The sequence below is a fragment of the Amaranthus tricolor genome, chromosome 1 (assembly GCF_026212465.1).
Source record: "Amaranthus tricolor cultivar Red isolate AtriRed21 chromosome 1, ASM2621246v1, whole genome shotgun sequence".
Lineage (NCBI taxonomy): Eukaryota > Viridiplantae > Streptophyta > Magnoliopsida > Caryophyllales > Amaranthaceae > Amaranthus > Amaranthus tricolor.
In genome coordinates, this window is record NC_080047.1 from 5,180,038 (window position 1) to 5,206,671 (window position 26,634).

At 29.3% G+C, this 26,634-nt stretch overlaps 1 protein-coding gene, 1 long non-coding RNA gene and 1 other non-coding gene across 3 annotated transcripts; 1 reads left to right on the plus strand and 2 right to left on the minus strand.

Annotated features, from left to right (window-relative positions):
• Positions 1 to 3,225: 3,225 nt before the first annotated feature.
• LOC130828227 (uncharacterized) lies at positions 3,226 to 5,846 on the minus strand. Its single transcript, XR_009047346.1, has 4 exons — positions 5,526 to 5,846; positions 4,269 to 4,406; positions 3,994 to 4,180; positions 3,226 to 3,461 (listed from the first exon to the last, which is right to left on the minus strand). It is a non-coding gene; the product is annotated as an uncharacterized LOC130828227 (long non-coding RNA).
• A 3,173-nt stretch (positions 5,847 to 9,019) lies between these two features.
• Positions 9,020 to 9,091, plus strand: TRNAD-GUC (transfer RNA aspartic acid (anticodon GUC)). The gene has a single exon. It is a non-coding gene; the product is annotated as a tRNA-Asp (tRNA).
• Positions 9,092 to 11,421: 2,330 nt separating this feature from the next.
• Positions 11,422 to 14,330, minus strand: LOC130826202 (auxin-responsive protein IAA1). Its single transcript, XM_057691786.1, has 5 exons — positions 14,029 to 14,330; positions 12,837 to 13,030; positions 12,391 to 12,505; positions 12,220 to 12,281; positions 11,422 to 11,902 (listed from the first exon to the last, which is right to left on the minus strand). The coding sequence occupies exons 1-5, from the start codon at positions 14,247 to 14,249 to the stop codon at positions 11,874 to 11,876; spliced, it is 621 nt and encodes a 206-aa protein (XP_057547769.1). The 5' UTR covers positions 14,250 to 14,330; the 3' UTR covers positions 11,422 to 11,873.
• Positions 14,331 to 26,634: the final 12,304 nt, after the last annotated feature.

Below are 26,634 nucleotides of genomic sequence, written 5' to 3' on the forward strand. Positions count from 1 at the left end.
AATACAACCAATAATATACTCCCTCCATCTTATTAGGATTGTAATGATGAGAAAATTGAAAGTTTTTTTAAGAAAAGTGTGGATAATAGTAATAATTGAAGAAAGAGAATAAATTGTGTAGATGAAATTAAAAAAGAGTTAAAATGTATGGATGAAAAGTGATGGGCTATTATCCAAAAATAGAAATGATATACTCCCTCCAATTCAGCACTAAAGTCCTATTTGCTTTTTGAACACTATTCATCTCTTACTCTTAATTTGTATTTTAATTAGTCTATAAGTTAAAATATAGTCATGTGGGATCTTGTTTGATTCGTCTCAATGCAAGGATTATTCATATCAACTTTCTATAATTTTTAACGATGCACAATTAGAGATATTAAGGATCGAATAAGTGCATTGGATAGAGTGTATAAAGTAAATGGAACATTAGTAGTGAATTGGAGGGAGTAAATTATGTGGAATGGACCAAAATGGCATGAAAAATGGCATGCAAAATGGGTAGGATGGACGGAGTACCAATTAGTGTATACATAAAAAATTACAACCTGATGATCCTTACTTCAATAAATCGATATAATCACAAAATCTTGGGTGAGACCGTCTTACTTATGAAATCCATTTTATTAAAACAACTAAATTATATATATATATATATATATATATATATATATATATATATATATATATATATATATATATATATATATATATATATTATATATATATATATATATATATATATATATATATATATATATATATATATATATATATATATATATATATATATATATATATCAATTTTACGACTTAGAAGACCAATTCCAAAACTCAAATGGCCAATTTGAAAAGCTAATAAAATACCAATGTCTTTAGAATTGACATAAAAGTCATGAAATTTGGCAATATAAAGACTAAGGTCAATTTCAAAATTTAAAAGACCAATCGTAAGGCTTAAACTTCTCATTGAAATTGATATAAAAAACTTTAAAATTAGCCTTTTTAGTTTTCAAATTGTCTTTTTAAGTTTTAAAATTGAGCTTGCACAACTTAAGCTATCTCACAAGAGAGATTTTGGGCCTAGGCCTCATAACACTCCCAAGGAGGCCCAATGCTCAAGAAATAGCTACCTATCGTTTTAATATTGTATTCTACAACTAATGTGACCACCTTCGCTTCTTTGGTTATCCTTTCCTTTTCTCTATTTCTATTCACATATAGTCCAACTGTCCAACTCTACATATTTTATCCACTTTGATCCTCTACTCAATAAATTCAAAGAGACGGAGTAATATACTTTATGTCTATAATGTCATGGCTTAGCCAAAAATGGCATGACCAAAAAATATGGTTATTAGCACAGTTCAATTTAACACTTTTACATCTGTGTCTTGATATATTACTTGTCACAATCAGATAGTTGCTATTTTTTTCGTCTCATTATATTTGCTACATATCTATCAAAAAGATCTCGCATAGGAAACTCTGTTGCAAATTCAGTGTGACGGATCGTACAAAGTGCTAGTTACAAAATCCTAGCAGACACGTTAAACCAAATTTAGCGGATTCTTTTGAATGTTACAAATATCATTGCACTTTCATATATGCTGCTGTATGTTTACTGTATACTGTATAGTTACTACAACTTTACAAACAGTGAAAGAACATCCATTCAGCAACTACTTTCACAATCAAGAAAAGAAAGAGAAAAAGAAAAAGTATGATCTAAAACTAGCAAAATCCCTACTGAAATATTCTTATGACACCAACAAATGTTTCTTCATTAATCTGTGCTTCTACAGTCTCTAAGTGTAACAACAAAACTGGAATTCATATAAACAGGAGTTTATGTATTAATATTGCATGGTCCACAGAATCCTATGCAAGGACAATATATACCTTCTTCTATAGTAGCTAGTCTATTTTGCCAATCAAAACCTTCTTGAATTTCGGGAAATTATAGGGTTTTAGTTACATCGAGCTACAACTATCAGTTAAAGTTTTTGGTTGATTAGTTTTTTAATTACATGATATAAATATTCAATGTGACGGAAAATCGTGAGTTCAAATCTCATTCATTATTCTTGTTGTTCAAGTCGAATCAAAGTGCAAAAATAAGGCCGAATCATTGTATTGCGGCCTATTATAAAGGTTTTTAGTTTAGCGCGTCCAAAATTTAAGCTACATTGAAAAAAAAATAATCTGTATTGATCGTGAAATCTGTTTTACAATCGTTACCGTAACTATCACCGAAACTGAGTGGAATATTTAGCACCACATTTGAAGGGGCGTGATAATTATGTATGTCACATCTTAAAGAATAAGACTACAATCATCATCATAAATTTTCAGTTGAGTTAGTTGTTTGAAAATTTTGATTTAAAAAAGAGAATGATGTTTGCTTGGGTTCTTATGTTGCCATGTTTCCTGACAATGTTTTTGGTCATTGTTGTAACAGACAATCATCTAGTAATAACTTGTTTGGTTAAATAATACTCGTTATATTTTTTTTTATCAGTTTATTAATATTTGCTATATTATTATAATATTATAAAATAACTTATAAATTATTCTATTTATTCTATTTTATTCTTACTTTAAATTTTATTTATCCTTACACTTTTGTCATTAATTAAGAATAATATTGGTGTTTTCTATTAACTAATCATTTCATGAATACACGTGTGTCAAGTTGAAATAAAATATTTTATGTGATTCATTTAAGTTGGGTTCATGCATCTGCATCATATTTTCAACAAAATTTTGAAGTATTGACACATAAATTCATAAAGACCGGATCAAATAGGTGTTGAAATTCAATCATAGAAAAATTGAGAATAAAGTTCATCAATTATATCACTACAAAAAAACGTGGGTTTTCAACGGAAAGGGACGGAGCTTTCGACGATATAAAGCGTCTAAAAAGTTTTTCGACGCTTTGGAAAGCGTTTAAAAATCAAGTAATACAATCTTCTACGCTTTTTTAGACGCTTATTTTGCGTTGGAAAAGTGTAGATTTCAACGCTTTAACGTTGAAAGTCTTTCTGGCGCGTAAATATTTGCAAGATTTCTGCTGTGTTTGAAACACTAAAATGAGTCTAAATTACAAAGATTTTAGACGTTTTAAAGCGTCTAAAAAGTATAAGCTGAGCACTGGTCTACATACTGCCTGCTCATAATAATACAACAAAAAATAAATATGCTCATAAAATATACAAAGTAGCTTAGAAATTATAGCTTCACTTTGCCCAATAAACAAACATTGGATTAATAATTTGTATTGATGGTCCAAAAATCACATACATTGTATATAATTACATAAATGTTTAAAATAACAAAAATATAAAATTCCATTGGCAAACAAAAATTACATCTCAAAAAATAACTTCCACATCAATTGTATTAACAAATATCAACAAAGGCGGGCTTGCTCCTCAATAGTTATGAAATTGTGAAACCTGCAAAAAAATTTATTATTAGTGACTTAGTGTACCTTTAGAGATGAAATTTATAACAATTAAAGAATACATAACATAACATGAGAATGCACATAGAACACTAAAAGATAGAGTGAAATCAGAGCAATGATAAACAAACAGCAATGTCAATAGTCAAATTAAGGTTCAGCTTACAAGAGCGTCATGATACACATATTGCATTGTGAGAAATAAGGATAACATTCCAACTACTGGAAATAAATCTTCAATTATACAGTAGATTATTTACATACTCTTATAATTTACAAATTAGCAAATAAGCCTAGTAAAGAATATATGATAATTTTAAGACTAACACTGACATGACCAAATGATTAGACATATCCAGCAAACTGCGAGATTCGACAACATCAACAAAAATATCAACACAGCAATGACCATGGTGCTCAAATTGTAATTCTATAAAGGTCCTTCAATTTTATGAAAACTCCATACAAACTTGGACAAGCATGTTCGATCAGCTAATCAATAGGTTAGGAAGTTAATAGCTTACTTCTAATATCTACAACATTCTCCACTAAGAAGCCAAGACACTTTTATTCTTTCTTGAGTGGAAGATCATATATACAGTTAGTATAGAGTGTCAAGTTCCTAAATCCACCTCGCTTTTTCTCTGAATTGAAAGGGCTCACATGGAGGATAATGGCTTCTGATCTTACAGATTCAAACTTCATACCTAGCTGTGTAATTATAAAAATATACAGGATCCCTTCAGAAAAATATTGAGGAAAAGCCACTGAATACTTAAAGATCGACAAAGAAACATACCTCGACTCCTCAGGACAAGATAGCCTTTTCAGTAGGAAAACCAGAAACTTCCACCTCACCACCATACTATAAAAACTCGAAACGTCTAAATTAACATCAATTTAGAAATCCAAAGAAAGGCACTGATTCATAAACTGTCTGTCACAACAATTGCATTATTCCTTAAGTTAGAGTTTGGTATAGAAGAGTAGCTGTTAGCTAGTTTGTTTCAAGTATATTATTATCTTATACTTAAATGTTATCTTGCTTGTTGTAGCTTTACGCAATCAAAAAAACAACACAAGTACAAAAAAATTCACCAAAATCAAATTATCTTACAAAACAAACATCACAACCACAACGAAAACAACTGCAATCACCGCACCAACCACCGTACCACCCGAAACCGAAGAACTATTTGACCCACCACCCGATTTCGATGAACCAGACCCACCAGAAGAACTACCAGGTGGTGGTAGCACCTATCCTATATTCTTATTTCCATCAACAACCAGATTCACATTAGAACTACATTGGTAATAAGATCATTATTAGACACATCACTTGACTGGAACTATCCCACTAAGATCATTATTAGACACATCACTTGACTGGAACTATCCCACTAAGATCATTATTAGACACATTAATGCTCTTAAGCTTAGGCAATGTAGTTAAGCTAGCAGGAATAGTTCCAGTCAAGTTATTATCATTTAAAAGCAAATCTGTCAACGATGTCAAATTCGCAAATGCTGGAGAAATAGTACCCGAAAACCCTCACACAACAATAGCAAAGAAAGTCACTTCTCCAAAACTAAAAATCAGTTACAAAAGACAACAAACTGCCTCCTGAATTTTGATTCCATTAATACTATCACCTGATTCCATGAGACCTTATTTGCACAGTTACCCTAATCTAATGAAAGTGATTTTTAACATCCTTAATAATTGTAGCCAAAAGAAAAATAAATAAATGAAGACTAGTATATATTATTTGCAATTGGAAAGAGAACGCTATTCTTAGGACGGAACTAAGCAAAAAGCGCACAAAACAAAATCAACCCAATACACTTCCAAATGAATAATCCAACAAAAATAACAAAAATTATCCCAAAATCTAAAGCTAACAACACACACTATAAAATTAAGAAGAAAATGAGAAATTCACAAAACATAGTAAATATGTAATTGAGAAAGCAGAGAAATAAGAAAAAGATTATAAGAGAAAGATTAAGAACTAAAAAAACAAAAAAGATGGAGAATTGAGTAAGGAAATACCTGATTCGAGTCCCAGCAAACATATAAGAGATTGAGAGTGAAGATGACAATGAGATTTTGATGAAAGGAGTGGTTGCAAGCGGCATGAAAGATTAGGGTTTTCGGAAGTGGGAGGCGAAAAGATAGATGTGGTTGCAAGCGGAATGAGAGCTTAGGGTTTTCCACTTTTGTGTCTCATATAGATGGAAAAAGTCCGCTCTTTTTTCATTTAAATGTTAAATATTTTAGCTTTTCGACGCTTTTTGCAGTGAATTTTCTAGTTTTAAAACTGTCGAAAAATAGGCGTCTAAACGCTCCGTCTTTTCTTAGGCACATAGCTTAGCGTCTAAAAACAAGTATCTAAAACCTCCATATTTTGTAGTAGTGATAATTAATGTAAAACAACTCATGCATATTACATCATTTTAAATTACGATACGGAAGTCTTTCTCCTTAATGATGTAAAATAAATAAATTGAGAATACAATCTCTCTCGAAAGGAAAAATTTAAAGAGAAAACACTTATTTTCCTATTTTTTCCATTCCCTTATTTCTAAACGAACAAGGTGTGTTTTCGTTGTTTTCCTTGTCCAAACACAAGTAAAGAAAAGGAAGCACATGTAGAGGCTTTTGCATAAGTTACTATACATACATCGACATGTAGCTATAAGCAAAATAATTAAAAAGGGGTGGCAACATTTGAAGAGGCGAAAACTCATGACGAGCTTCAGCCTAAAAATGATCGTTTGAGCACTCTAATGCTCGTTCAAGCAACTTAGCCTAAGATTTATTGCCTTCAACAAAAAATTTTTGGTTTTACATGTATGTTCTTTATGGTTAAGCTTCTTCACAATTCACGTCCTTATTAATTAATTACACCAAGATATCAAAAAGCTTTTAAATACATGCCATGTCCGTCCAAAGCATACAAATCTTCATACCATACGCACATGCTTGATGACTTCAATGCAGTGGCTAGGATAATCAATTTGGTGAATCAAATCACTAAGTCTTACTCATCAAAGGAGAATCTAAGCGTTCAATATGTTTGATCGCACAGGACCCTGAAAAATTAAGGACTTTAATATTAAATTACGTAGTACTTCTATATATGTTAAGTGTTTTAAAATACAATATTATTTGAAAAATATCATAATTTTTAATTACACAAGACCATTAAAAAATTTATCAATATTTACTCTGCCCTTGTTATTCATGTCTCATATCCATCCCTAATAAACCATTTTTAGTGCTTCTTATTTTCCTCCTCCTAAGGACATTGAAGCAACAAAATTTAAATATATTAATTTATTTTGATTACAAGGCTGGTATACTAAGAAGGACCGAGAAAGTTAGGTCGTAGGTGACAAACAAATTTATCATCTCCCGTATAAAGTGATAATTACACTTCAACTGAGGCAAGATCATCTGATTATAAATATATTAATAAATTAAAACCGGAATTAGTAAAGAAAAAGATAAAAAAATAAAATTAAAAAAAAAAAAAAAACATGCCATGTTATTGAAGGAAAAAGAATGTGACGGAAGACATGATCATGAATTGGAGTAGACAGACAAAGATGGTAATGGAAGTAGTGATGCAGTTGTATTATCCATGGTACAAGAATCTTACTGACATTGTGATTGTTTTTCAAGAAAGGGATACAAACAAATTATACTCTCTTCTCTTTGGTATCCAATCATACATGGAAACGTTACCAATTTACCATTACCCACAAACAATTTAATTATTTTCATGGGACTATAGGAAGTACTTCATAATACAAGTACCAAAGGACATATATTTACTGACAGTAAACACACAATGCAACAGTCAACTTATACCTATACTTTCGAGGCCATGCAAAAATTGACAAATTTTATGAAGACTCTATGTAATTTTAAAAGTTATGATATTTTTCTAACAATTTTGTATCTTTAAACACATAATATTTACTAAGTAATTTAATATTGAGGGCCCTGATTTAAGGAACCCTGTGCTATCAAATATGCTCAAAACCTCTCATGCTTTCATCAAATTTTTTTCGTTGATATTAAGATTTTCAAGTTCAAACTTACAACATCTATATATTTTCAAATCAATAATAATTAGGCCTATGTAATGGGCCGGATACGGACCGATTAGGCTCTAGTAGAGATGGGCCGGGCTGAGCCTTACAATATAAAACATGGGCTTTAAACGATTCAGGTTTATCAAACCCGGCCCGCCCCCGCCGGTTATCTAATTATAGAAATGAATCATTTACTATTTTTTTTTGAACTGGAAAGTGCTGATAATAATAGATAGCACATGATTTTCTTAATGTCATTTACTGTTTTATGGAAGTGGAAGTGCTGAAGATAATGTAATGTCATGTTTTATAACCAAATGTCAAGTAACATTCTTGAATGTAGAATTGCACAATAGTTGTCAATCAAATGAATTTCAAGAACACCTAACATTGCTAGCAGAATATTACCAAGAACATGGAAAATTCATCAAAAGTCACTTTTTACATCATTCCACCATGATCAGAATTTATAACGTGAAGTCCATTTAGGATTCATATAAAGCCCGTTTTCAACCCGCTTCATTTACTATAGAGTAAGTTCCGGCAAAATCCAAACTATTTAAGCCCGCCCCGTCTAATAAAGGGTTGGATCTGGAGGCCTGATGGGCTCCCAGCCCATTGCACAGGTCTAGCGGAGACATAGGCACGGGCGAATCCAGAATTTTAAATTAGTTTGGAGAGCCAAATATTAAATGGTATTTTACAGTTCCGATTCTAAGCAACACTTTTTAGTAATTATATAGAATTTTTACTCGATTACATATTTAAGTTGTTCACTAATTTGTTCATTATTACTTTATGTATAAATATTTAGAATTTAAATTAATTTGTTCATTATTACTTTATATATAAATATTTAGAATTTGGCATGTCCGTCTACTCCCTTCTGTCCTAAATAAATGTCGCATTTATTCAATTGGCATATACATATTATGTCTCATTTAGTCATTTTCTTTACTGATAATTTTTTTCTTAATTAAAATTTCATGAGATTTTTACTATTTTGCAATAATTGATATTAAATTATTTTTTCACTTACTTGCTCTTAACTATCGGTCTCATGTGGTTCCCCTCCCTTTAAATTAAATTTAGTAAATTGTTAAATGTGGCATTTGATTAAGATTGGATGAAGTATTATATTAATTCCTTTCTTTTCAAAAAGTTTGCAGCCATTATTAATCTTTCCCTTTTTTAAAACTTTTAAAATATTCTATTTTAGGAGAGTAAAATTTGAATATTATGTTTGAAAGACTTAGAGTTTTTAAAATATATGGCATAAATTTGCTTTATTTTATACATCATGTAAAAATTAAAGTGGAAAATTAATAAAAAAAAAATAGATAGAGTAACTTGTTTAGCTAATATTAATAATGATTTTTTACAATAATTATAATAATAACACTACTGTTATTTTTTAAATTAGCACATTTAATTTTCAACAAAGTCGTTGTAGTATAGTGGTAAGTATTCCCGCCTGTCACGCGGGTGACCCGGGTTCGATCCCCGGCAACGGCGAAAGTTTTTTTAATTTAGGATGTTTTGCGTGTATAGATGTCCCCTTTTTCTGCTTACAGACTGCAAAAATTGGTCCAGCCTACAACTCGGCCAGTCTTTTATTTTCTACTAAAAGGCCCAAAACGTTAGCCGCATAATATAATCACGAACACAAATTCTTAAGAAAAATCTTTGCTCAAATCTTCAAAATTAAATCTAATCACCAATGTTGATTAATTATTTAACTAAAATTTGATGCATGAGTCTGCAAAATTTTTTTATGTAATTTTGTAAATTTTAGCTATAGTAAAACATAATGAGAATCAAATTATATAATTTTAAATTCACAAATTCTTATATGATACGGTCTTACCGAGAGACATGCCTCATACTTGGGTTAAATAGCTTAATAATAGAAACTTTTAGATTATGGGCTTTTTGTTTTGAGGTCGTGTCATCGTGAGACGGTCTCATACAAGACGAACTGTTTTAAATTTATTAAATGATGTGAAGTAAATAATTCAACCAAAAACTTAAGTTGATCGTTAAAACCTTAATATATGTTACATACATTTTAATTTTTATTTATCGCTCTTTATATATCGCTCTTTTACTCGTTTCTATCTTACTACCTCCTTTTACCTTTTACCACTGTGTTTATTTTATTTTATTTTTATTTTTATTTTTATTTCTATTTCTATTTTTTCAAGGTAATTGCAAGCTTTACTCTCATTGAAGATTCTTTTCTTGAGGCGAGGGAGTCTTTGACCGCACTCTCCTTCATGGGTATGAGTTGCCGTTTTTCTTCCCTCTCCAGACCCTAATCATATTTTTTCTATGAACAGAATACTGGATACGATGATGATGATGATATGTTATATACATTATTACACCCCTTCACACATAATCCCTTTAGGTTGATAGTGCAGATCTCTTACAAGCCTCCCTCATGCCCAACGATAAAAATTCCTCTTTAAAAAGGAGTGAATAAGATTTGAATCCATTATTTGAACTTCTAATATCATATAAAATAATTTATTGAACTAAAATTTAAGTTGTATTCTCAATTAAATGGTGATGAAAGAAATCATTCCTAACAAGTTGAATGTGAAATATGACCATTAGTGTATTATTATATATAAAATCAAGTAAAAACTTCTTATTTATGATTTTTGTTATAACTTTTAATATATTTAGGCTTGAATTCTATTCTAAGTACCTCATTTCATGTTTTATTTTTATGTTAAGCATAAATAGGCATTTGTAATAGATTTTAATTATGCTTTGTGTTTAAACTTTTCTTTTGTTATTTTTAGCTCTTTGGGATTTTATATGATTAAGAATTGGTTGTACTTTATCAAATTTTCTCACACAACTTTTTACGTGTTATATACTTTAAATTCATTCATTATGATTACATTTTGTTCATTCAGGTCATCAGATCGATTTCGAATTTAGATGTTTCGATTGAATTTAAATACGCATTTTACGTTCATGTTGGTTTTACATAATTATAAATCTATTTATAAAGTTAGGTCAATATGATGTTTAACTATAAGATTCACCTAAATCTGTTTAAATCAATATCATGTTTAATTAAATCTGATACTATAATTATAAGTGAAAATTTGATATTTTTCATGACATCATACCGATTTTTATCAACAAAATAAATTTTTTATAAAATTATAGCCTCAAACTCTCACACAAAACATAAATAAAAACCTACTATGTGGTCAGATATATCCTCTATATTACAATTTTGTTCATTAGCTCACTAGTCTTTTTATGACAGGCTGAATTTCAAGTCATGTTTTTCCTGGATTTTAAGGGAGGCCCAATTTCATGTTATGTTTCTTGGATCTTATGATAAGCCCAACTTCTTGTATTTTTTTTCACTACAAATTTTTATTTATGACTGTAATATTTTGACTTGCATTAGACCGCCTCACGGTGAGACGACTTCAAAATAAAAAGTTTAAAAGCTAAAAGTTTCTATTATTGGGCTATTTAACCCAAATATAAGACATGTATTAGGATTTGTCATTCTGTAACACTATTTGCTATAAGTTGTACTAAGAAATTGGAGCAGAATATCTATATTTGTTAATTATTATGATGATGCTTGTTAAAGTAATGTAGCACTACTTCCTAAAAACATCATCTTTAATTAGTAATTTATATATTGTATACTATTTATTAATGTCACTATTAATATTTTCGAATATAATTATTAGTATGGCTTTTGTACAAAAGATGAGAAGAATAATTATAATAATATATTTAAAAAGATTCTTTAGTAGAATCATAAATTAAACGATTTAAAATGACTAATGAAAATGGAAATATCATTAAAAAACAGAAAAAGCATAAAAAAATTTATGTTAATAATTTGTACATGCTATCAACAACACCATAATAAGTTATTAATACAAATCAAAGAACTTCATATAGTTAAGTCATAGATGTAAAAAAATAAAACAACAAACACAAGACACAAAACATGGATCATCAAACCCGGCCCGTAAAAACGTCCTACTTTTATGTTCCTATACTTAAGCTAAGGAAATGTTCATAGTTGAGTATTGTTTATACTAACTTGAAGCTAATAAGCTTAGATTAATTACTTTCCAATCTCTCATGCCTAAATCCGATCTTAAAAGCATAAACAAGGATTTATGACTATGGTTTTTTATGTTAAAAAAATAATTTTTATTTAAGAGAGCTGAATTTATATGCGAATGTATTGCAGTTCTTCAAATTTTCAAAATTTGTCACATGAGACTTCCTTTAACTTCAATAGCTAGTTATCCATAAAAGGTGATACTGACCCTGCATTAAAATCATAGAAAAATTTATTATTTTCTCTAATTCCTTAAAATTTAATTACTGAACAAATATAAGACAGATGAGGTGCATAATAAATTTATTATACATTTATGTAATTATTAATAAATGCCCTTTTATTTTTCAAATTTTTTCACCAAATAAGTTGATTTGTTTTATAATTAGAGTTTCCTTTTAATCTTTTATACTTCTTAATTAGTCATTTTTGTTATCATTTTTACTATTAATCCGATGCATATTAGACTTGATTTTTAAAACATTAATTAATTTTGATTATTAAATTGGGTAAGAGGTTTAATTACCTAGCCCAACAGCCTCTGAACTCTTCATTAACCGGATTCGTTTGCATGATTCAACAAACATCCTGCTCAAAAGTACAAAATAAAAATAATTATAATCATCAATAACATAATAAAATAAATGAATAAAAATTTGTTCATAATAATAATAATAATAATAAATCATAAGCTTACTTCCAGGGAACATCTCCAACCATCATCCAATCCCCATCTTTATCCTCATAAGTTGGTACATAATCAGATCCATTAATCGGGTCCATTAAATAATTACCATCATTGAAGAAATTACCTGAAAAAATATATAATATTAATTAATTTATTATTTACACATGAGTGTCTTGACAAAAGGCAGATAGCTGGTAGTAATAGCTAATTAAAGTGAGTGATTTGACTAACTGATTTTATTAGCTGGTATGAGTAGCTTGTTCAAAAATAGTTTATTCATAACAATAAATTGTTTCAACCGGATAATTTACCAAACATTAACATTGACCGATTTAACCACCCAACCCTCCAAAAGTATCAAAATAAGCTAAAATTTTTCTATAAATTATTTTGCGAACCACCCCCTAATTTTTTGTACAAAACAAAAAGGATGATCGGTAGATCAGATGACTTACGAATAGTAAAGGAAGAAAACAAGAGTTCCAAAGCTTTTAAGAGTTGTTGATAAGAGTTGTATAATTGAAGATCAAGTTTTCTAAGATAAGGAGCTCCATCTACTGCTACCTTCACATATTTTGAACTTTTTATTACTCCTCCTATTACATTCTTTCTGCTTGCTCTTACTGGTGGCCATCCTACCAATTGTGTCCTGTACAATCATTTTTCACTTTAATATACTAAAACCACAAATTCAAACAAATTACATATGTGAGGTGAGAGACTTTCAAACTTAGAGGCTCGGGGCGAAAAATGAATTATGTTATAATTACAAAATTTATAATATAAAAAATATTACACATCAATAATAGAGCTCGATATTATTTGTGTTTTGTTTGATAATCATGTATTTATAATTCAATAATTAGTAAATAAGGTAATAATTACCATTAATAACACTTTAATTTGGCGGTCAAATACACCATTTTATTACATAAAGTCTCAAGTACAATGCATATGAAGGCAAATTTATCTACTTTTTTCGTGGGCCTTGGGCGCAAGCCCTTCTTGCCCTTGCTTAGGGTCGAACCTGTTTCAAACAAACTACAATCATATGCAGCGGCGGATTTAGGATTTGTAATAAGTGAGGTGGACACTTTTCAAATTGTATTAAAAAAATCTAATAGTTCGATGAAATTAGATTTTATTTTGAATAATATTTTAAGGTATTTTGATTTAACTTTTTATTTTAGACTTTTTTTTTTGCATATTTTGAAAATTTAAATATTTATTAGAAAATTTTGAAATTCAAGCACTACAAAAAAAATTTAATTATAAGTAATATTTTTGTCACTTTATCAAAATGTCACCATTTATAAAGCATTATCTTAATATTTCAACTTTAATTTGTGACATTTTCTAAAAGTATCACTAAATATTTTTTAACAAATGACATCATATCATATCTTAAATGTCACAATTAACACTATTATTTTTGTAGTAGACCGGGGTCAAATGATCCCGTAACCATAAGTCTCCTTCCACCCTGATAATATGTGAGCGCTAAAAATGGTTTGAATTCATCATTTAAGCTTAAATTTTTAATTGAATTAATCGTTATACGATAAACAATAATGTTTTCTTCATCTTTAAAATGTAAAAAATCAAAATAAAATAAAAAATAAAAAACTAGAGTAACACTACACTTACTTATTAGGGGGGGTTTTAGGAGGACAAGGCTTGTGGACTTCATCAACATCACCATTTCTAGGAAGTTTGTTAGCATTAGAATCCTCCATACCCAGATTCAAATCCAAACAAGTATCAGAAAACCTTCTTTTGAGTACCATTTTATCATCCAAAACACCTGGTAATCTTAAACTAAGCTCTGTTTCCTTCAACTCTAATGTTAACACTTCTTGTTTTTCCATTACAATATTTCTCTGATTTATTATCTTTTTTTTCAGCTTTTTTTCGCTTTTTTTTAGTTATTGATTGTAATATTAGGAGAAAAAGTGTGTTTTCAGAGAGAATAAGATTGTATATTTATATACAGAGAATGAAAGAAGAGCTTGAAATTTCGGTTTTGTTTTGACCATTATTTGTTTGCCACGTGTGTTAAGATGAGCGGTTGTGATCTGTCCAAGTAGTAGACAGTGTATGATTGTTTCAAGCGTGTGTTTCTGATTTTACTAATTTTGAACGTGTACCCTACACTCTAATCTTCCACCCTCATTTATATCCGTATTAATTTGAATTACCAGGTTGATTTCGAATTAGATTTTTCGGATTGATTTAACATTAGGTGTTGTGTTAATAGTTAAGTTGAATTTGGTTACAAAGTCGGGTAAAAATCGAATCGTATGGTCTATTTTAAACACCTTTACTCATTCTTGCTCAAGTTTTGCTTTTCTAAATTTGTCCGGTTTTTATTTTTATGATGATCTACTTTTTTCTTTAATTTTTATCCATATATATTTTAATTTATTTTTTCATTACATTTAGGCATTTTTATCAACCTATAAATACCAATTTATTAATTTTATAATTTTTGGAAAAATTTGATGCATAGAGAGAATATAATACTGTACTTTATGAACAGTTTAACACGCAGAATATGTTGTTTCCATATTATAGTTCATGTTGATTAATTAATGTTTGTTTTTCTCTGTTGTTATTATTAATCCACCAATAAAGTTTTTTTAAAGTTAATCAAATTCATGATTTTGGTCTAGTAATCTTATACATGAAGCATTTAAAATTATGATGGGTCTTTTTCAAAAGATGGATATATCAATCGAGTACATACTCCTAATCCCCTATTCCTATATCAAAGATTTACTTTCAGGTACATGGTTGAAGACAGCCCTAAAATTGTTCACATGTGGTTTGGCAATTGATCATTAATTATTGCTGACTGATTTAGTTGATTTGTTTAATTAGTTGATAATTTTTTTTAACTGTCAAGTTATTTTTAAGAGATGGTTGAAAAAAAATAAAAATTTAATAAAAAAATTGCTCATAAAAACCTTTTATTATAGCTTTTTTTTTTTTGAGATGACCTTTTATTATAGCTTAAGAGCCAACTTTATAATTACTTGATTTAAAATCAACAATAATAAAAAAAAAACCAACAAAAAAATTTATTTACCAAAAACACCCTATATTGATACAATGAGTTATGAAAACTTGTAAAATGTAAGAGCATTCCTACTTATGAACTGAAATATCATCAAGTATCACTTTTCATACATCTTTTATTAAGATAAAAATATATTTTTATCTTACTTATGGACTAGAAATAAGCAATATTAAAAATTACCTTATTCTACTTTTCATATACTTTACCTAAGTTTTCTATTTTTATTTTTTTTTTGTCTTTCATATTCATATTCCATACATTTAATTACTATTCTATGGAGAATACAGTTGAATTTTAATTAATGACATCATAATTTTTCTCATAAAAAGAACTTAATATTCGAGAAAAAATATGAACGTTTTTGAAAATACTTGCATGTGGGAAAACAATATATATATATATATATATATATATATATATATATATATATATATATATATATATATATATATATATATATATATATATGTATATATATATATATATGTTAATTTTGGGACCAAAGAACAAGGAAAAACAGAAAAGAGAAGGCAGAGAAAACATATCCTTCTTATTGCTCAAAAATACATTACTGATTTTTCTTACAACACAGGGTATATATACATACATATACATGTGCTAAAGAGAAGAAAAACAGAATAGAAAAGAAAGGTTGTTACAGCTCGTAACAGAAAGCCTAACAAACTTTCCGACTTACTGATAGTGATATTTTCCACATAATATGTCACACTATTATGGAACGGAGGAAGTACTTGAGTAAAGTTAGCTAAACAACTACTCAAAAAACAACTACTCAATAATAGTATTACGCGGTGGACAAACGAGTAATGGCAACAAAAAAAAATCAATTAGAGAACATAAATTCTTGTATGAAACAATCTCATTTTGAAATGTGTCTCGTATTTGGTTTAAATAGCTCAATAATATAAACTTTTAGCATTATGATCTTTGTATAAATTCATCTTACCGTGAGACGGTCTCATACAAAAGCGGTTGATTGTTAGAGTATATGACATATCCTGAAGCCTCAACCATCATGTCAAGAAAATCATCATCAAAATCATTATCCAACCCAATATATCCTGCTCATAGAAAAAACTATAGACAGGGTCTGGGAAGGGATGGACGGCGGCAACTCATACCCATAAAGGAGAGCGCGGCCAAAAGAATCCCCCGGCTCTAAAAAGGTACATAGACGTAGCTATACGGGAAAGATAAAAGGCCTATAAAAAAAATGAGTAGACCCACGCACAAAATAAAATAAAAGGGGACACAAAAACTTAAAAAGAAATGAGAAGAGCAGGATTGCAAGAACATAAAAAAGTATTCTACGAGGACATCAGTAGTCTAAAACATGGATATGACGCCTTCAATTACCCCTATTCTTAGTCAGACCCTCGGAGAGGTTTAACTCACGCAAGTCAACTTTTATCTGCTCATCCCAAGTTCTCTCGGGTCTTCTTCGACTACTCTTACCCTCTACAATAATGCTTTTTACGCTCCTCACAGAGGCAGCGAGAGTTTTTCTCTGCACATGTCCAAATCATCTCAATCTATTTTCACGCATTTTTCCAGAAATAGGGGCTACCCTTAGTTTGTCTCTAAACTCTTGGTTCCTAATTCGATCCAACAATGTGTGCCCATACATCCACCTCAGCATACACATTTCTGCAACTTCCATTTTATGTTCAAAAATCTTCTTAACAGGCCAACATTCGGTCCTATATAGCAGAGTAGGTTTGATTGTTGTCCGGTAGAATTTTCCTTTTAACCTGCTTGGAAATCTTCTATCATATAGCACCACGGTGGCTACACGCTACTTAATACTAGTACCTTAAGCTAATGGTTAAAGCCCAGACAATATTATATACCCTAACACTCATTATAGAAATAATGCACATATTCCAAATTTGTTAGACGATTAAAACAGAGGACACTGAAATTAACAAAAAAATACCTCCATCCCATAAAATTTATGACTATTTAAAAGTCAATAAATTTTTGAATGTTTTTTATTGTAATATTTTTTCTATGAGGAAACAAATTACCAGATTAAATGATTTTGTAGTATAAAATAAAAAATATAACAATTATTTTGGAACTTTTAGAGTACAAAGATGAGTTTTACTTGGCAATTAGCATGCCAATTGAATTGAACAATACCAACAAACAATATAGTAGTACTTGCTCGTCTCTTACGATTATTGCTGTTAATGAGCAAGAGAATATATAGTTAAGTTAGATTTTATTTAAATTGTTTAATTGTATAATTTTATAATACTTTCTCATATTCATCTTAGGTGTCCCATTTACTTTTGAGACACTATTTATTTATCACTTTTAAATTGCATTTTATAATTAATCTATAAGTTAAAACATAGTCATGTGGGATCTTATTTGATTCGTTTTGATATAAAGATTATTAATATCAACTTTTTATAATTTTTAATTATACATAACTCGATATATTAAGGATTGAATAAGTGCATTGGATAGAGTGCATAAAGTAAATGAGACACTTAAGCTGAATAGGAGGGAGTATTAACTTTTTATAATTTAAATATGCATTGTTTAATATATAGATAATCAAAATAACACATTTGATTGCGTAAAACTCAAATATACCGATTATATTAGAACGGAGGAATTATTATTAGCTATTACTCCATTTGTTCCTTAACGAAGTTCCCATAAGAAATGTTCATGGGAATTAGAGAAATAAAATATTTTATATAGTACAGACAATTTTTTATTGAATATGATAAATTTGATGGATGAAAAATGGGATCATAACAACAAGTCTTTATGAGACCGTCTCACCATAATTTGGGCCCATTAGTAAAAAACACAAAAAAAAAAAAACATAAAAAACTGAATTTCAACATGTATATGAAGTAGTTATGTATTATTAAACTGTTTGGGCTTATCCAATTGGAGTCGTCTCACGGTGAGACGGTCTCAATCAAGATTAGAGTTTATAAAATTAATGAGAAACATGTAGGAACCATAAGAAATATAAAACTACTTCCTCCGTTCCAATTTATTCGCAATACAGGAAATACTTGTTGTATTCACTTATCTCCCTTAATTTGTAATTAATTAGTAATTTATAAGTTAAAAGAATGTCAAGTGAGATCTTATTTGATTCGTCTCGATACGAAAATTATTAAGATCAAATTTTTATAACTTTTTATCGTACATAATTATAGATATTAAGAATTAAATTATTGCATTATATTGCGTAAAAAATAAATATTGCAAATATTCTAAAACGAAAAAAGTATTAAAATTATAATAAATAAAGACAAAATTATTTTTGTCTAAAATTTTATAAAATTTTATAACATTAAATGAAAATATTCTTTGTGAAAAGTTGAAAACAATAAAAAACATCCAAAATAGAAACGGAAAACTACGTTAGTAACTAGTTAAATTTCGTGCGTGAATACAAACGAAGGAGTGGGCCCCAAATGTCGGGAATTCGGGGTACATGGGTTAGGAAGTCAACTCTTTCTTTATCTTTTCCTCTCTGTAAACAAATAAAAAATGGGACCCGCCTTTGTTAAGGAGAGCATGTGAAATGTGTCATATTGTCGGAGTCCTGTTCCCTGCTTTCGGATCTTCTCAAGTCAGTAAGAGGAGAATAGGAGTATTCTTGATTTCAGCGTTCGGGTCGTTCAGTGCCACCTAGATCTTCCGCCTATCTGTCTTTCTCTTCTTTCATCAAAATTTTCAAATTAATAATTTTAATCCTTGGTTTAGATCATATTAATCAAAATTATTACTTCCTCTATGGCCGGTTTTAGAAGTGTTTAAGATGTTTAACGCATCAAGCCTCTAAAATTTTAGAGTCTTATATAAAAAATTGTATTAAAATAATACTTTTTTATTTTTTAATTTATACGAATTAATATATAATTTTAATTTTTAATATCTTTAATTTCATATGAAAAAATTTCTAGAAAGATAATTTTATCAAAATATGAAAAAGGAAAAATCAAATAAAATCTCATTTGACTATATTTGACATCATATATTGATAAGTGCAATTATTTTGCACTTATTTGTGTTATTTTTATGCTCCTTATGTGATGTTTTAGTGGGTTTTAGGTAGTGTTGTTAGGGATATTTGACATTTTTGTTTCATGTGCTTAATAATGCATTTTATGTAATTTTTGATGCAAAATCGGAGTTTTATTAGGTCCCGAGATGATAAGAGGGTGAAAGTCTGGAGAAATTGCCTAAGACCCCTAAAAGAAGTGAAGAGATCGAGCCAAACAAGCCCCAAGGAGAAGAAACGAGTTGTAGCTAAGCCATGCCAAAAAGCCACGACTCGTCGCTCAGCATTACAGTCCAGAACAAAAGCGATGAGTCGTCCCACAAAATACCACGAATTGTCGCACATCTACTGATCTCGGCATAATGGTCCAGAGCCAAATCCACGAGTCATCTCATATATGCTACGACTCGTCGCATACTTTCAGATCTGAGCATTGCATTTCAGAGGCTGAGCGACGACTCGTCCCCAATATTGCCACGACTCGTCATCAACTCACTGAAGTGTCATACCCCATGCAGTAGCAAACCGACGACTCGTCAACCACGATGTCACGAGTCGTCGCCAGTACGTCAGGTGCCTTTTACGTGCGTTCGACGATTACTTTTTGGAGCCACTATAAATAGTGGTAGTTATTTCTAGCAGCTTTCAGTTTTTAAATTTTTAATCTTCAGCATTCTTTTAGTTCTTTTTTTTTTGAGCTCTTTATTATTAAACTCCATTGTTACGTTAAATTTCCTTGCAATTTACATTTACGTTCTTCTCAATTAGTAAGTTTTCTTTATTTATTTCTTTATTATTTATCTTTGTGCATTGAAATCATTCATCATTTTCATATTTAGTGTTTCAATTAAGTCATCATTCATCATGAATTACATTTTTATTAACATGTCTAGTGAGTAGTTTTCCTCCCTAGGGTTAGGGTAAAAACCTTAATTCAAAGCATTGGATGACATTTTATCAATTAATTGTGTGAAATTGGGTTTATGATTAAACCCATGCTTAATGAATCTTAATTTAAATATCTTAATTAACCCTTTCAATAAAACGGAAGTTTGAGATTAGGATTAATTTAGGATTGAGATATATTTAAGTTAAATTTCTATTACTTTAGCCAATAAAACGGAAGTTTGAGGATTAACCTAGTAAGGTCTTAAACAGATATTGATCAATAGAGTGGAAGCTTGAGGTTAATTAGATCATGTTTAATTATGCCAATGACTCAAATTCATACAATTATGAGAGTAACTGACTTCCACGTTAGAATTAGGCGATTCCCGACGCCCTAGATTTGTCATATTATTATTATCTTCGTATTAATCATTTTCTTTTCTTTAATTATTAGATTTATTTGCAAACAAATTGGTTCACTCGCCATCTTGTGGTCGATCCGTAGCTACACGTGCACCGTGCGCTTGCGGTTATTAAAATTTGCACTATCATATATATAGAAATATACGCCAAAAAAATCAATTGATAAACAGTAATTGTTATGTTTTACATTATAAATAGAGAAATATATATCAAATAAATTAATTGATGAACAGTTTTTGCTAAAATAAACGTAATAACTGTTAGAGATTGGAGGTAGTATTGTCATTAATATGATAGAATATGTAGTTAGAGTTTTACTTAACCTATTAATAGTCATAGGCTTAAATCCTATTAACTATATATTTTTCTTTTTTTTTTTTATCTCTCTAAAGCAATAACTCTCAAATATTTTCTTTTACAAATTCACTCATTCATTAAAAATAAAATAATAACCATTTATTAGTTCATTTTCCAATCCTTTAAATTTTACACTTTTTATTATTAGTCATCAACCCATTACTTTTTTTTTTCTCCTTTTTAAGATCAGAGATGAAAATGTAATATTTAACAACTTAATTTTAATGATTTATATAAAATTAATTTTAATTTAGCTAGAAACACTAGTGGAAAAAACCTCATTTGCTGCGGTTTTTTTTGCCATTATTTGCTGCGGTTTTGGCCCCCAGCAATTGTGATAGCAGCAAATAGCCTATTTTAAATGCTGCGGTTATTAACCGCAGCAAAAAAATGCATTAATTGCTGCGGTCATGGGCAAAACCGCAGCAAAAAGTGTGTGTTAATTGCTGCGGTCATTGGGAGGAACCGCAGCAAATAAATTGGCCCATTAATTGCTGCGGTCGTGGCAAAACCGCAGCAAATAGCATATTTTTTTTTTTTTTCCTTTTTATCCTTTTAATAATGCAATAATAATACAATCACAGATAATCAACATTAATCTCTTTGTAATAATAAACTCTCGCTCGTATATATAATATAATATTATGTACGTACATATATATATATATATACATTAAAGTATAAAAAATAATCTATACTATAATTACAATTTATCAAGGACAAATATTAGCAAGATACACGGCAATCTTGTCTTTTAATTCGCGCATCTCTTCACTTCTCAAAGGGCGTGTTTCCCTCGGAATGTCGTTTAAAACCTATATATAATATTAAAATAAAAGATTAATATAGAAACATTAGATTTTACCAATAATATATTTAATTAAGAAAGTAACAAATACTTACGGCATCTATATTTTCGACTCCAACCTCCTTCACGGCATTAATAATATCGTCCATGAACTTCAGCGCGTAGTAGCCGCAATCAACGGACCCAGAAGGTTGTTGAAAGCACTAAGAGAAAATAGATGTTAGTGTCAAAAACGGTTAAAAACGCATAAAATCGCAACTTAACACGTAAATTCTAGAATATGACTATGATTTTCAATTCTAACAACTTCTACACAATAATATATACCAAATAGTGTTGTGTGCCGAGTTTCGTGCAAAACAAACAAAGTTTGAGCTACTTTACGCGCGAAATTGAAAAAAACGCTTAAAAACCCTATCCACTAAAGCCAAGCATTTCAAGTAGTGCAAAAATCACACAGCTACATATTCTTATCTTTTTTTTCACGAATCATCAGAAACATCGTCAAACAGTCCCCCACCAGTTCTCATCTTGGAAGTAGAACAACCCTCACAAGTAAATTACAATATTTAATCGGTCGAAATATCATTAACAACAAATAATCAAGGGCATATGTGAATAAACGCTAAAAAACCAACACCAACCTTTTCATTTCTCATGCCCATTTATATTTTTTTCAACAAGAACAGTAAGCAATTACAATGAGATATTTCAATGCTTATTGAAATTAAAAAGAGAAATAATACCTTAATTTGTGAGTTTTGAAGATGAACAAGCAAATGCCTTTGGTTTCAAACAACGGTTTTGAAGAATGCGCACACAGTAGAACAAGAAGCAAACGTTTGCTCTGGGTTTGTGAATGAAAATGAAGATGAACAAAGCAGCAGAAGTAGTTTGATTGCGAGAACAAAGCAGCAGTACAGTAGCTAACGTATGGGTTTTGAGAGAACAAAGAATGGGTATTCGTTCGTTTGAAAGAACAAAGCAGCAACAGTAGTTTAATCGTTTTTGAGAGTACGTAAAAGGGTTTTGTGAGGGTTTTTGTGAATATGGCGGGTTTTCTTAAAAAACCAAAGATTATTTGCTGCGGTTAAAAAGAAACCGCAGCAATTTTGTTAATTTTGAAGGCTATTTGCTGCGGTTCATGAATAACCGGAGCAATTAACAAAATTCCAAAGGGCTATTTGCTGCGGTTCGGCCTTAACCGCAGCAATTAATGAGTTTTGAAGGCTATTTGCTGCGGTTTTGTGGTTAACCGCAGCACTTATAGTTTTTTTTTTTTTTTTCTTATTAATTTTCCTCTTTATTGCTGCGAATATAAAAAAACCGCAGCAAATGATGAGCAGCAAATACGTTTTTTTCCACTAGTGAAATTACGTTAAGTTTTATATATTTTAAGCTTTTAAAATTAGTAATAAAGTGTATATATATATATATATATATATATATATATATATATATATATATATATATATATATATATATATATATATATATATATATATATATATATATATATATATATGGGAGGGATCCATTGAGAAAGGGTTGGAAATGAGAAGGGTAAGAAGAACTCTACACCCTTGATTTCACTAAAATTTAAAAAATCTATGGTCGCAATTGAGCCAAAAACTCATAATTGTAAAAGTAACTATGTTACACAGAAAGGTAACTATGAAATAATTTTTAAAATGTTCTTAATTTATAACATAACATTCTTTTTTGTATATATAGTAACCAAACAAAATCAAACAAAAATTCTTCTCACCCTTCTCATTTTAAAATCCTTCTTATTTGATCCTACATCTATATATATATATATATATATATATATATATATATATATATATATATATATATATATATATATATATATATATATATATATATATATATATATTAATCTCAAATTTTATATATACCAAAGAATTGTAAATTGTTTTACTTACGATATTTGTGGAAAGGGTATTTTTTTTTACATAAGCTTTTTTTAGAAGAAAAAAGTAAATAACTTTTTCTTTTGTTGGACAAATAAGTACCAAAACATATCTTTTCTTTTTGTCTTTCCTTTATGACTTTGAAATTGATTTGCTTTACTCCCCTTTTTCTTTCTATAAAGAAAAAAGAAAAAGAATAAAGAGGAAAAATAAAAGAAAAGATCTACTTAACCTTATTTATAGGTATGGATAGAAGAATCTTTTAAAAGCATTATTAATTTCAATAATTATGATTTGCAGACAATGATTAATTAGAGGGATTAAATTGGTTTTGATTTTTTGATGGAATTGAAATCAATAAATAGACAACTACCTCACTTGTTATGTAGGTTAATGCATGGAACTATGGAAATAAATAATCGAAATGTTTATATTAGAAGTTGACAAATTAGTCATTTCAAAATATCCGTTATTATTTATTATTCTCATTTTTCTCAAATGAAAACTTATAAAGTTTTTCCTCTAAAACTTTCAAGTTTGGACATGTTTTCTAATTGGATCAAGTTAACCCATTTTTCTAAACACTCTTTAATAAAAAAATTTACATATTTATAATTTTATCCGATTTAAAAATCTTTTTTATGTGTACCACTCTTAATAGTAAATGTGAGGCTTTTGAATTTTTTTTCTCACTCCTATTCATATAATTAAAATTTATGATTCTCAAATATTCATTACTCCTATTCCCATAATTAAAATTTATGATTCTCAAAGATTTATTTTTTTGTTAGCAAATAAAAAACTTTTTCATTCATCAGAAAAAATCAAAATACATCAAAACAATAAAAATTCAACCTTTTCTATTTATTTGTATCGGTGTGGAAACGAGGTCCACGTTCTATGAATGGTTTTCTCGTCCCACTCTTTATATACATACGTGAAAGGAAAGGCCTAAAAACAGCCAACATATTAATGTCAGCTATACAGAAAATCTATAAGATTTATACACAAAAAAACCAGCAAAAAACGTAGCTGGCAGACTGTATCATCAACGAAGACACAGGCAGCAACAAAAGATCAGCTGCACCAGACCAGGATAGCCCATCAGCATGAATCATCAATTGCAGGAGATCACCAACACAATTAACAATTACACAACACTAGACACTTTCAAATCTTTAGTACTCTGTTCGGTTTCTTCACGTATCAAATTAGAGAGTATTTATTATAATTTCTTTAGATTTTAGTTTTTTAAATAATAATATCAATTATTACATTTTAATGAAAAATTCTAAACTTGATAATGGTAAATTATTTAGTTCTTGAATGTTCATTAATTTCGTTGAGCGTTTGAAATTGGCTTTCAAATGCTCTTTTTTTTATCATTGTACTAGTTTTTGAATAATGGGATGTTGTGATGGATACTTTCCGTTAATTAGTACGTATGTACATGGTTTTGTTCTTTAGGGGTTTGCTCAATTGATCAATAGACTTGTGCATGAATTTCACCCGTTATGTACAATGGGCAGGTCGTGGGTATAAATATTAGGTGGATATAATATGGAAAAAATTGATATTAATAATTCAATCTTTTACGCATTCGCTGTGAATAATCCTAAGTTTAGATTAATTTTTAATAAACTAACCTTTGTTTTTTATTTGCTGTCAGCATACTAACAGGGTATGTTAAAAGCAAACTAAGTCAAAGGTTAAATATTATAAAATAAAACATTAGACTAATAGTAAACTAAAAGCAAATATTGAATTATTAAAGAATAATTCATAGGTAGAATTATTCTTATTAATATTATATTTTTCTATAATATGGCCATATGGGTATAGAGAAGAGAGTTCCCGCGCTCACTTGGATCCTCTCCCTATTATCACCCTGACCACGACATTACAAAAATTTGATTCCAAATTATGCATACGTACGTAAATCTAAACTCATTTCAGTTAGTTAACCAATTTGATTACCAGATCTACAAGCTAAGTATCAAGTCAATAAGAAACTAAGGCCCGATTTATTACATGTTGCCACCACACATTAAGTCAACAATTAATTAACTCATTAATATGTAAATTAAATGATCTAAAGGAGAAACCACAATGAGAGCATTAAGTCAGTAAGAAACTAAGAACGATGATGCATGCATGCATGCAAATCATATTCATTTCATCTACATAGTTCAAACTACTTACTCTTTATTGTCAACTAACTAATTTAATAAAAAGTTTAAACTAATGGTTGAAGTCTCGAGATATTAGGCTAGAAGCCTAAAATTGAGGATATAGAACATGCTCTCCTTATAACTTGTGCAAAATATTCCACTTGACTTTGAGGGCTAATTGAAATTTAAACCCTTGACCTTTTTGTTACATTAACTTTTAATACCATGTTAAGGAATCAATTCAACAAAATAGATGGTTGAAGACCTAGGATATGTTCTATACTTTAACAAGAGGTACTGTTACATACATCTGATGTCCTAAACCCAATTCTAGGTGGAAGTCATTAAATGTCATTGTGCTAACAAATAGAAGATGATATTTAATTAAAATAATCGAAAAGAATATTTTTGTTATTAGTGTCATTACTAACAAGGCTAATTTGTGTACGCCTAATCTCTCCAAACTAAACCATATGATGGAGCCACTCAATGTCATTTTGGTAATAAATAAACAAACTATCAATGGTCAT

Bases quoted from the DNA above. Each gene is read 5' to 3' on its own strand.
- LOC130826202 (XM_057691786.1), bottom strand. From the start codon at position 14,249: ATGGAAAAACAAGAAGTGTTAACATTAGAGTTGAAGGAAACAGAGCTT. The intron at 13,031-14,028 runs GTAAGTGTAGTG...ATGATTGTACAG, and splicing joins CCTAAAACCCCCCCTAATAA to GACACAATTGGTAGGATGGC. The intron at 12,282-12,390 runs GTAAGCTTATGA...ACTTTTGAGCAG, and splicing joins GTTGGAGATGTTCCCTGGAA to GATGTTTGTTGAATCATGCA.